At 45.0% G+C, this 12744-nt stretch overlaps 1 protein-coding gene across 1 annotated transcript in view; it reads right to left on the reverse strand.

Annotated features, from left to right (window-relative positions):
* Positions 1 to 12232, reverse strand: part of LOC133132691 (E3 ubiquitin-protein ligase CBL-like) — a 44422-nt gene extending 32190 nt beyond the window's left edge. Inside the window, 2 exon segments of the mRNA XM_061248326.1 lie at positions 3657 to 3904; positions 11427 to 12232. Coding sequence (XP_061104310.1) covers positions 3657 to 3904; positions 11427 to 11573 — 395 coding nt within the window. The 5' untranslated portion in view covers positions 11574 to 12232.
* Between the last annotated feature and the right edge of the window lie 512 nt (positions 12233 to 12744).

Here is a 12744-nt window from a genome sequence, read left to right on the forward strand (position 1 = left end):
GAATTCCTAGCTTCAATCAGATATTTTAAAGGTAAGTGCACGACAAACTGCTGATCGTTAATTTTTTTCTCTCCAAAGAATAGCCGTCCTTTAACCGGTTCTGCACTGCCGTGACATCGGTGGCCAGAAGTGCCACGTCTTTTTTAGTTTTTTTTCTCACTCGGGACAGTGCACATTAATCAACATTTTCAGTTTCTAGAGTTAGCTAACGTGGCTAACGTCTGCAGTGCCTAACTTGCATGTCTACTCCGGAAGAGACGTGAGAGGGCTGGGGTTAAGAGCTAAATTTAGCAACAGGTTACGATTAGTAATACTATGCTTTCATTTTATTAAACCACAAATATGACAAAGGCTCAGGTGACAGAGTGAGGGTAGTGACTAATCTGCGTTGGGGGGCCTGGGGGCCTAGCGTGGGCGCAGCACCGAGTCGTGTGTGTGCTAGCTGTCCATAGAGGCAGTGTGGCACAGCAGTCAAACCTGACTTGCAATGCAAATCTTGCATGTTCAGATCTCGTCGTGGGCACGGCTTCAGGAAACATTCACGGGTATTTATGGGTCGTTTCACGAGTATAAAATAGGCTATATGCAAGCGATGCAAATGAACCTGAATACGGGCATGTGCAATGCAAAAAAGAAGCAGTGAGGGTGCGCTGATTAGCGTACGTTCTCTCATCTCATCTCATCTCTTCATCCCACAGTTTATTTCAGTTTGCCTGTCTGACCACAGACACGGCAGCAGAGCAGTGCGTATTCAGACCTTCTAAATGGCCTCAACTGCACCACATTAGGAGGAGAGGCCAAGGGAAGCCGGCAGCCATTTTGTGTATGAAAAGAGGGCGCGTGCGTAATTGGCTGCAACGGCTAAATGAGAACAGTGAATAAGCAATGTATGCAACTCTAAGGCAAAATCCAGGCTACAAGGAAGACATGGAGCATACTTCCTTAAATATTTTAAATAACATGAACACGAGACAACATATTTTTGCATTTAATAGAAAGTACGATGAACAAAATGAGGTATATCATATCACAATATATGAGTGAAACATGAAATGACCAAAAACTTTATTATTGGATATGTGCACTTTATTTTATTTTTTTACTCCATGAAGTTTGGTTCTGTATTTTAACCTAGTTATGCATTTTATGGATAGATATGTAGATGGCTCACTAAGACTAAGGAAAGTAGTGGATGGCAAATTCGATGATAATTCAGCGAGAATCTGCAGACGCTGACGCTTGGCACAGCGGAACGGAAGAGCGGCACGCATTCTGAGAAAACTCACACTAACAGAACTGTGAGGCGCGTCACCCACACACACACACGCACGCATGCGCACACACACACACACAGACACACACACACACAGACACACACACACAGACACACACACAGACACACACACACAGACACACACACACACACAGACACACACACACACACACACACACACACACACACAGACACAGACAGACACACGCGCACACGCACACGCACACGCACACGCACACGCACACGCACACGCACACGCACACGCACACGCACACGCACACGCACACGCACACACGCACACGCACACGCACACGCACACGCACACACACACACACACACAGACAGACACACAGACACACAGACACACGCACAGACACACGCACAGACACACGCACAGACACACGCACAGACACACGCACAGAGACACGCAGAGACACGCAGAGACACGCACAGAGACACACACACAGACACACAGAGACACGCACAGAGACACGCACAGAGACACGCACAGAGACACGCACAGAGACACGCAGAGACACGCAGAGACACGCACAGAGACACACACACAGACACACAGAGACACGCACAGAGACACAGACAGAGACACAGACAGAGACACAGACAGACACACAGACAGACAGACACACACACACACACACACAGAAGATGTGTCCTCAGATAGCAAAGCTTCATTTCACGGAGGGTGTTCCTGTTCTTAGGGGCAGGGGGCTGCGGAGCACAGACAAAGGTGATGCAGCACAGATGTTCACCAATGCATTTTGTTTTTGCTCGGGCCTTTCTTTGAGCCTGTAAAACACAGCCGTGGCAGTGGGAGTAGATGTAGGGGGGAGGAGGGGGGGGTAACGGGCTGATTTGCATCGACACAGGGCACAGGAAGGCAATGCAAAGCAGGCCAGCGTGTAACGATTTGACTCCGTTTCACACAGGAGGGAGGGAGGGAGGAGGTGGGGGGGGGGCGTCTCGTCATTAATCGTTAACGCGGGTGCCAACACCCAAGACCAGGTCCAGCAGCTGGACAAAGGAAGCCCTGTATCCAGGGCCCAGCTGAGGGGGTGGGGGGCGTGGGATTACATAAATCACCACATCGGAGCACTTCCTGCAACAGCTTCGTCTGGTTTCTGAACTCTCCTCACCGGGAGGTTGTAGGCTCGAAGCTCGAAACGCACGAGGAGGCGGTGGGGGGGGGGGCGGGAATGTTAGCGTACCACGCTACCTTGAGCGTGACGTTTTACCCCACGGAGCTTCAGCATGCACCCGTTTGAATAACAGCATGGCGTAGGGCGGCCTGTACCGTAGTAGCGTAGCGTAGTGGTTAAGGTAAAGGACTGGGACACTCAAGGTTGGTGGTTCTAATCCCGGTGCAGCCACAATAAGATCCGGGCCTAAGATAAGGGCCTTAACCCTGCATTGCTCCAGGGGAGGATTGTCTCCTGCTTAGTCTAATCAACTGTACGTCGCTCTGGATAAGAGCGTCTGCCAAATGCTAATAATGTAATGTAATGTGCGCTGTGGGAAGCAATGCCAATCAGACCGGCAGCCCTGCGCGAGCAAGCGTGTATCGCAGCGTAACATTCGTGTTTTTTTATTTTTTGGGAAAACCTAACAAAGCCGTCCTGCTGAGATGTAATAGAGAAGAACCGCCATGACAAGAAAGAACTGGCTCAAGACAGGAGCAAACTGAAACTCAGTAGATAAATCATGCCTGACATCGATGCAAGCTGCAAACCGAGGCAATACATCGAGAACAAATGCACTGCAACCTGCAATGCACAAATGTGCAAGTTAAAGGGGTAGCAGCTTGTTGTGATAAAGCACAAGTCTCTACCTTGGTATCAATTATCTAATATAGTATTAGATTAGGTAATCAGATCAGCCAATATTTTCTAATATGCCAAAACGTATATCAGGCATTCAAAAATATGATAATTTGGCTTATTACCATATTAATGTGCGATTCTTAAGCATGCAGCTTAGACAGTCTGTAATTACAAACATTTTGCAATACATGCACAAAATAAAATGTAAGAACATACATTACATTGTATGACTGTACATTTTTATATATATTCACTTGTATTTCAATTATACTGCATAAATAGAATACTCATTTCCCATATATACATTCAGTGAGCAACGCATTAGGTAGACCTGTATACCAACTTGCTAATGCAAATATTTAATCTGCCAGACTGGTCAAAGCGGACAGGAAGGTGACAGTAACGCGAATAACACAGGACAACACCACCGCGCATTACAACAGTCTCTGAACACACAACACGTCAAACCTCTAAGTGGATAGGCTACACCAATAAGTTTAATAAAAAATAAAACATATAGAGAGTGCCTCCTCCCTGGCCTTTACCTGGGTTGGGTGTTCTCCTCGTACATGCGCTCCCTGCCCTCCTTGAAGAGGCTGATGGTCTGCTTGGTCTTCTTGGTCAGGTTCTCCATGAAGACGCGGAAGTACTCGTTCTCGCCCAGCGTCTCCATCTTGCCCTCGTATCGGGACAGGACGGTGCGCAGGTGCTGGTAGGTGTCGGGCAGCAGGTCCAGGATGTAGGGAGGGCTGTTCTTCAGCGCCAGCTTGGGGTTCTGGCAATGCCGGACCACCTGAGGGGGGAGGTTACAGAAACCCATTACATTACATGACATTATATTACATCAATGCCATTTGGCTGACGCTCTTATCCAGAGTGACATACAGTTGATTAGATTAAGCAGGAGACAATCCTCCCCTGGAGCAATGCAGGGCTAAGGGCCTTGCTCAAGGGTCCAACGGCTGTGCGGATCTTATTGTGGCTACACCGGGGGTCAAACCACCGGCCTTGCATGTCCCAATCATGTACCTTGCGTGTCCCCGTCACGTACCTTAACCACTACGCTACAGGCCGCCCTACACCCTAGCGGAGTGTCAACAACAGTCAGTTTGAAGCCTGATGCTGGTTTCTGTTCATCTGGGATATTCCAGCTATGCTGAGCGCAAATGCAGGTTGTATGATATGAATGGAATGGGTTGGTAGTCATTTGTATAGGCTGTCTAGGGCATATAGTGTACCCATAATGCAACGCTGGCCACTGCATGGAAATAAGACTGAGACTTCAAAGCTCAGCCTAATCTGATGAGATCCGTATTTAGGCTTTTATTTCCCATCAGTAAACAGTGTCGATGATGAGCGTCCTTCCTCCAACTAAATTACTCTTAATGTGAACAGTAATGCAATCTGCAATATCCAGAATGCATTTCTTGAACTAAATTGAATGAAAGACGTGGTTCTGTATCATTTTAATTATAATTATCTCGGGAAGAGTTGCAGTTTGATCTGGAGTTAGAAGATAAACACTCGCAATCAATTTTTCCATTAAGCGAGAGCTTTAATCAACAAGTCTGTAAATACAAGCAGAAGTGTAGGCAGATGTAGGCTTCATGGTGGAACGCAAGAACCCACAACCAAAAGATAAAAACACGGCACATAAACACCCATAAGCCACTTCTGGTAACGGAGTACTACGCTCAACATCTGCGTCTGTCCCACAATCATTACTAAATGATGAAATTACATCTTAATGACCGTAAACAGCTTGCAGCTTGACCTTTGACCCCTTCAGTGAGCGGCACAAAGTCTGACTCATCAGTAACTGCAAATGTAAATGGACTGCAGGTGTATTCTGGTGGCATTGGCTGGGTGCAGTACTAAGAGGTAGACCAAAGAGATCAGCTCCTGGGTGGAGCCCTACAGTTATTCCCCTGAGAGAGCTACTTAACCTGAGTCACTTCAATTAAAAAAAAAAAATCGAGCTGCATGTGGACAGCGGACGGTGGGAAAAGTCAGTAGATTAAACGGGACGACTTAATTCTGTGCACGCGCAGCGTTGGTAGTGGAAAGCAGCAAGGGCCCCGATAGCACTGATGAGCTGAACCCCGACAAAAACCATGGCAACCGCGGCGAGGGAATCATGGCAGAACAATGGAAACATTAAACACACTTCAGCTTGAGAGGAAACAATACAAGCCTCTACGTTAACACTGGAAACGGAAAGGCCCAGTGTGCGTCTGTACAGTATATCCGTAGAAATGACAAAACAATCCACAGTACTGAGCAGACACATTTTAAACCATTTTTGAAATAATCTTTATAACATATGATTGGAGAAAAATGTTTAGAATCAATTAAGAAAATTACCCTTGCACATACAATTATGCGATGCACATGAAAGTGGAAAACTATAGGCAGTACATACAGAGGAGAGCCACATTTTAACAGTACTTCCACATTACTATCTTTTCCTGCTTATTTCTCTTAATATAAAATGCTCAATCATTTCCACCATCAGCACTCATTCCTGCAACCTCCAGCATTATTTTTGAAACAGGTGATCTCAGAGACTGCTTCTCATTAGTGGTAAGACATTCACAACTTTCTCTACTGGGTGACAAGCTGATTTGCTCTTACGATTACTTGAGTTTAAAAAAAAAATGTTATTACCTTTTTGTATTATTTATGGTTTTGGGTGCCTAGAGGCTATTTTACAGCAGTAGACCCACTTAATGGTGGCACACAGCATTTTCTTTGGATTTATTTTAGTCTTGTCTTCAGCGAGTGAAATGCGTGTTCAATTGGATTCAGGTTGTGTGATTCACTTGGGCAGTCAATAATATTTCTGGCCCCGAGAATAAACCAATAGGTAGCTTGGTACTTTAGCAAGCCTGTAAGCTTGCTAGCTTGCTATATGCTACCAATACAGTTGCTAAACAGACACCTAGCTCGGACAGATGGCCAAATAGCTAGCCAGCCAACAAGGTAAAAGTGTCATGCCTCTGTGAAGCTAGCTCACTTTTGGAACTAGCAAAGTTACATTAATACATGCAACGCAGCCAAACGGCAGGGGGTCTCCAGTGCGAAACGACATGCTGTCGTCCCAGCCGAATGAAACCTTGGCTTCCCTGGGCAATGTTTGCATGAACTGTACATTGCCCAGCAAGGCGGATTGCTACAGTCAGCACTGGCACGGTGCAGATCTGAAACCGGACCGTAGGGCCCGTCTATGCACTCGAACAGCGCCTTAACAGGACAAGCTCCCCAGTAGCCAGGGCTATATGGTATTTTGCATACCTTTTTGTCCTTGGGAAGTAGCTAAATCCCCAAGATTTCTCGTCACTAACAAAGTACATGTCACCGCTTGACTGTCCCCGATTAAAACAGCGGCACAATGCCACGCTGCTACCAGCTCGACAGCAAGAGGTGCCGTCTTTGGCAATGATGCCGTCTTTATTCATCCCTGGTTTCCCCACAAGCCCTTAGTTCGACCAGCGGCAGTCACAGAAAGGCAGTGGATGAGACAGGATTAACTGTCGGCTCTTGGCAGGAGCTCGCTGCGAGTAAATGGGAGAGGATTCACAGTCACTTCCTGTAACTAAAAACCTCCTTCACCACGGAAGTCTGCCCCCTCCCCTGTTCTCACAGACCTCTCTTTGTGACCGTGTGGTCGGGCTACACGTTCAGCTTTAGCAGCATGTTTGCGTGCTTAGCTGCCGGCCTGACTTCGGCGTACGAGGGACAAAGCAATCGGTTGAAGATTTCAACAGTGAAAACAGCTTAAAAAAAAACAAACAAACAAACAAACAACAAAAAAACTCATGTCCCTATTCTAACATCACAATTCATTCATGATGCCATAGTCACAGCTGCATTGTGCTTTTTAAACTCCTGCATATAGGGAACCTTAAAAAAACAGGCCGTGTCAAATATAGCCACCTCCCCTGTTCCCCTATTAGGTGATTTATGAGATGGGAACAGTGCAGGCCAGTCTGTGGCAAAAAATAGAGAAGAAAAACACTTATATGTTCAAAGTTGGCAATCAACAGGAAAAGGAACCGACATGCATCAAAATGGTTCCAGCCTTATTTTGTGGCCATTCTTTTCCTTCTTGTTTTTTGTTTTTTTTTGCTTGGCCCTTTATTACTGACACGTTTCTATTCCTATTACTATTACAATTCAGCTATTCCTTTCCTATACCAATATCTTTGTTCACGCAGTTCTCCCCCTGCATGCTGTATGCATCCTGCCACGGCAGACTTACGAGCGCCCCAGGATAAGATCTTCAGACAAAGGACTACATAATAATCATAATAAAATTTGGAAGGCTTCCAGACACATGGTAAACCGTGCCCTCATCAAAAGGCTACGCCGCCAAACAACAAACATATCCTTCCCGGCACACGCACTAGCACAGAAACTGGAGTCCTGTTTGAACAAACGGGACACATTCAGTAACGCACTTCTCAAAGCGCACGGCAGTCACAGACAGATGATTAACGGACGCCGGACAGAATCGGGCGATTGAGGAAATAGATTTGCATTGGATTTGTATTTCCGGACCTTGCAAGAGGTATTTATTCACAAGTGAGACTATCCACAGTGCCCCTCCCCGTCCGTGCTTAAAGAGCTCCTGTCACTACCTACTGGTTTCCCCTGGTCTTGAGAACAAGCAGACCTGTGGAGAAATTACTACAATTTGGTTCCACTAGGCTGCAATGACAATTACATTCAAGTGTTTGTGGTTTTGCAGCCAAATGTGTGTGTTCAGAAAGACCAACTTTATGCTAAGTGATGTGGAAACCAGAGCGCTCAAGAGTCTGTCGTGTCACCACTGATATGCTAACTCTCAAGTCTTGCCTTCGTGAAGCACTGCACAGACAGAGGATTCACTCATCTACAGAAGACTGGATGTAAACATTCTCCACATAAGACCATGGGGGGGGGGGGCATTAGTGAGGCTACAGGACAGCCTACGGCCTGTAGGTCATTCTTTTCCAGTCTCTGGGAATATTCATACAACCTGGCAGGTAATTACAGGCAGAGAGGCACCCGTAATGATGGGTACGCATGCATGCACACATTCTGGGACTGTGGTTTTTCAGGTTAAGTATGTTGCACAAGAGTACAATGCCAGTGCCCCACAGAGAGCCAAACCTGCGACTTCTGATTTACAAGCCCTGTTCCCCAGTCATTATACAACACTGCCAACTGGCACATAAGAGTGTTTGATGAAGAGAACAAGTCACTGAGCCCAGGCATTAACCGATCAATCCTGTTAGGGACAGCAATGAAATTGGTATGCGCCTGTATGTTAAGCACATTCACTGGACAGATACATTTTCAAATACTTGTTGATTCTGACAGCAATCCCAATATTTCCGAGGTCGTTTCTCATGCAAGAACCGTTCCTCTGTTAGTTGTGTCACATGTTCTTCCAGGTGACACAGCTAGCTAACCAAAAATTCTCAAACTTCCCTTTTTGCTTATCAATGGCATGGCAAAATTCAAACAAGATGGCCATGGCTGCATTTCAGCCTGAAGCTCTAGCCATGGAAAACTGGGATTTATGATTTCCATGAAAGCTACAGGCCGTACAGAAACCGTTATTCCCTGCCTCTCAAACAGACACTCTGTCAGTCCTCTCACTTGACACACACTGTAGCCTGACTGTTTGTGGGAGTGCACCTGATCAACTAGCTATCAAAACAGCCATGACAAGAAAACAAACAAAACATATCCAATAACATGAAAAAAAAGCATTTACACCCTGGATGTATGATGCCATAGGCTATATGAAAGAAGCCATTATTATAATTAGACTCACCAAGATGTTCATTTTATCAGATCATGTTTCCTGTACAGTTAAATTACCTAAAATTTATTTTGATTTTCACCACTTTTTCTACTTTGATCTCCTTCAAGCATAGTAGACGTTTAAACCCGCATGGATTTGGATTCCATTAGCTTTCAAATGTTGCTTTTATATAGTCCAAAAATCTTGTGATTTTTGTCATGATTCCATCAGTGTGTTGATGCAATTATGGACAGCACCTTTCCAAGCCTCTAAGTACTTCATTACAGGCTATATAATGAGGTGGGGCCTCGCCTCAAACACCACTAATGAGTTAGCATTGCACCCATTTTAATCTGATCCCGCCGTTTAAAAATAGGGTTAAATTTTCGTGCCGCAAGTCATTTTGTGGATTTCCAAAGGTCAACCAGCCACTGCAGCTGATAAATTGCCAAAACCTAGGCTAGTTTCCAGTTCTCTCTTTCTCTATTCCACTTCCCCTCAGAAGTATTGCTACACTGTAGGCCCAGGATTTCACAACGCCAAACCATTACTCAGGTAAAGTTCTCAACAGCTCATGCACAAGCATGTAGGCACCTAGCATACATTCTTTTTTTTTTTTAAGTATGGGGAACAACACTGCAATACAATGCACCTTCGAAGTCTTCAATTTATTTTTTATTTTTTTGTAAACATTTTACAAGATACTTATTCTCATTGACATAGAGCAATTATGTGTGCTGGAAAGCAAGCTTTGGAGCAGCAGTCCAACGCTATTTTGGGGGTGCAATCTTAAGGGGGTATGTGGGGGGGAACTGGAGGTAGTTTCACTGATAACAGGCTGGAGGGCTAACCTGCCAGCTAATCACTCCTCCAGACTGTACAGGAAAATACACTTCCTCTATGACTGAGATCTCCTTTTCTTTCTGGGATCAATGAAACTTCTTTGCGTGTCAGTGCAAGAGGGATGCTACAATCCTGCCAAAGAGTGCAGGCACATCTAACCCGATATCAGCCTTGCCAATGAAATAAATGCATACACCAACCAGCCCCTAAACAAAACTAATACTGGGAACACCAATACGGACAGAGCTGCAGGCAAAGATAAAGACTGTATGTTAGCTATAGAGATCAGGTACTTGCAGACCTCTGGTTACGACCACACAAAACTTCAGATTGGGCCTCAGATCTGGAAATTACATTCTTGGGATAAGTGCTTCTCCATAAGATCAGCAATCACGTACAAGTATAAGTATAAAGACAAAAAAACGAACAAAAAAAAAAAAAAAAAAAAAAGCTTAGGATCAAATGAGTTGAAGACGGCATCATTCAATATGCCACCAGAATGTATGAATACAAGTATGTCTTGAGTTAGTTATTTAAAAGACAGACATAGTAAGGGTTTAGTACCATGCTTCTGCAACAGGAGTGGTAACGTAATTTTATATATAGGCTATGTTAACATAGGACATTTATCTGGAAACACACCCCAAATCATGCCAAATCTTGCTAGAGATGCAATGCTCACGGGAATGCAAAAGACGCGCTGCACTGGAGTGTGCACAGATGACAGACAGGTCCTTGCGAGAAAAAAGGGTTGAGAACTACTGCTTTCATTCACAGAACTATATCTGTAGTCCACTAAACCAACTACTGCCTTTTGGTATCAAGTCATGAGGCTATTAAGTCATGAACTGAAACCTTATTCCTGAATCATTTAACAAACTGAATTAGGCTAACATAAATCACTTGAATCACAGTTATACGCAATAGGAGTAATACGTACGATCGGGCCACTTATAGACCTGAATCAAAATGCTTTACGAGGGTGTTCTGACTCGAACGCAAAGCAATCAACCGCTAAATCTCATAGTGCAACTGCGTTATAAGCCATTACTGGCACAACGTGACATCTATGGGTGCACACTAAGTTAGTAATTTCACCAGCGTTTAAAGGCTTCTGAAATGCTGATTCGTTGCGGTGCAGTGTTATGGAGGCTGGCATTTAAAATACTAAATTAGCTAGCTGACATTACACGTAGGAAGCTACAAGAGTTATGTTAGCTTGAATAAATTGTGATAGCTAACATCATTGCACCACGTCCATGCATGAATGAAATTGTTGCTAGCTAAGTATAATGTTACAGAGTACAAAACAAACTGTCAAGTTAACTGAAAAGTTAAATGTTGGCTATGTGCATGCTCGATGTCAAAGCTAAATGTTGCTTAACTTGTGATATTGCAAGGATCAATAGGCTATAGCTAGCTAACATTAAACCATTATCTTAATTGGCTAGCTGGGACTTCTGCCAACAATGCACATTTGTATTGACTGCGTTAGCTATATAGCGAACGCTAACGGCAAAAACTCCTACTAGCAAGGTAAATATTTTTTTGTATAGCTAGCCGGCTAACTTGGCGTCATACTAGCAAGCCAGTCCGTCAACTTATTATTAGCTATCGTAAGCTAAGTATGCTTGTGTCAGCTGAGCTAGTTTGTGTCCGGGACAAGCGTTACACTAACCTTGTCCATAAGTTTCCAACATTTCTCCACCGTCTTTTTGTCCACGGTCCCCGGCTGATTATGGGAATGGAGGTGGTGGTGATGAGGCTGAAAAGCGTCCTTCATCATCCCGATTAGCCCCCCACCTTTCTTCAGATTTCCTGCCATGCTTTGCTGCAGCCGGCCGGGGAGACCCCGGGGGCCGGGGGGGCTGCCCTCCTTCCCAGGCTGAGTGGTAATTCGGCCGGATCACTCTGTGGTGGACTGCGCTTGTGTCAGATCCGAGCAAGGATCCGAAGAGGGTGAAAAGACGGGGGTCCCATTAAATCCCCTTAGCCTTCTGTATCAAACGCTGACACCGACGCAAGATGCAGGAATCTGTTAGCGTAGCAAGACAGCTGCAAAGGACTACTACTAGCAAGCAAGATAACAAACGGACCACTCCGCTCCGGAAACAAATGAATTCAGAGGGTTGTTTAATCGCTAATGCAACCCTTCTTATGTAACGTTAGTGCAAAGAATCGCGTTTTAATCTGCTAACATTACAAGCTCTTTACTTTAAATATCGCTGACTTGTTACGCCGTTCCCTTTTTCCTGCTGAGCCTCTTCTCTCTTACTGTCTGCGTCTCAGCTCTGACGGGAAGTTTTTGCGAGTATGAGACAGTAGGCTAGGTGTTAGCTAAATCCGGTGAGTAACACCGTCAGGAAAGTCGGCGGAAGCATGTGCAAATCATCGAACTAACGCTGCATTGGATGTCGCTGTGTTGAAGACACGATTTCCGTAATTTAGCCAGCAAGTTAATACATTTGATAGATAATTAATGTTGGGGGAAAAATTAGCACCGCCCTCATGTCCCCTCCCCTCGTGTGTGGGCGGTCCTGGCTAAGTCTCCGTGTACATCCTTTTCCGCTTTTGGAACCCCGCCCCGTCCCCTACTCAGAAACACACACCCCCCGACCGCGCCCCCTCTGGCTGTTAGGCCATGAGAATGGCTGATTAAAAAGGCAGCACGCAAATGGTAGCCTAATAAGCATTTGGTTGGAACTGGCAGTTTACCAAAAGTAATAATATTCCTGTTAACTACATACTTTATGTAACAGGTTTCTAATATATCACAATCGTTGTGATTTCAGAGAGCAAGTTGCATCAGATCATGAACAGTAGACTATAAAAAAACATCTTTGCATTCTCTAAACGCACACTGAAAGCCCTTTTGTCTAATTTTCTACGGCCTCCTCGGTTAGTTGCTTGGATACTGTCCATGCTCGTTTTCACAATAGCAAAGCCCACTGTTATGAATGAGTCCGCTGCTATAAATAAACCCTCGATTCATGCCA

The sequence above is a fragment of the Conger conger genome, chromosome 7 (assembly GCF_963514075.1).
Source record: "Conger conger chromosome 7, fConCon1.1, whole genome shotgun sequence".
NCBI classification, from domain to species: Eukaryota; Metazoa; Chordata; class Actinopteri; order Anguilliformes; family Congridae; genus Conger; species Conger conger.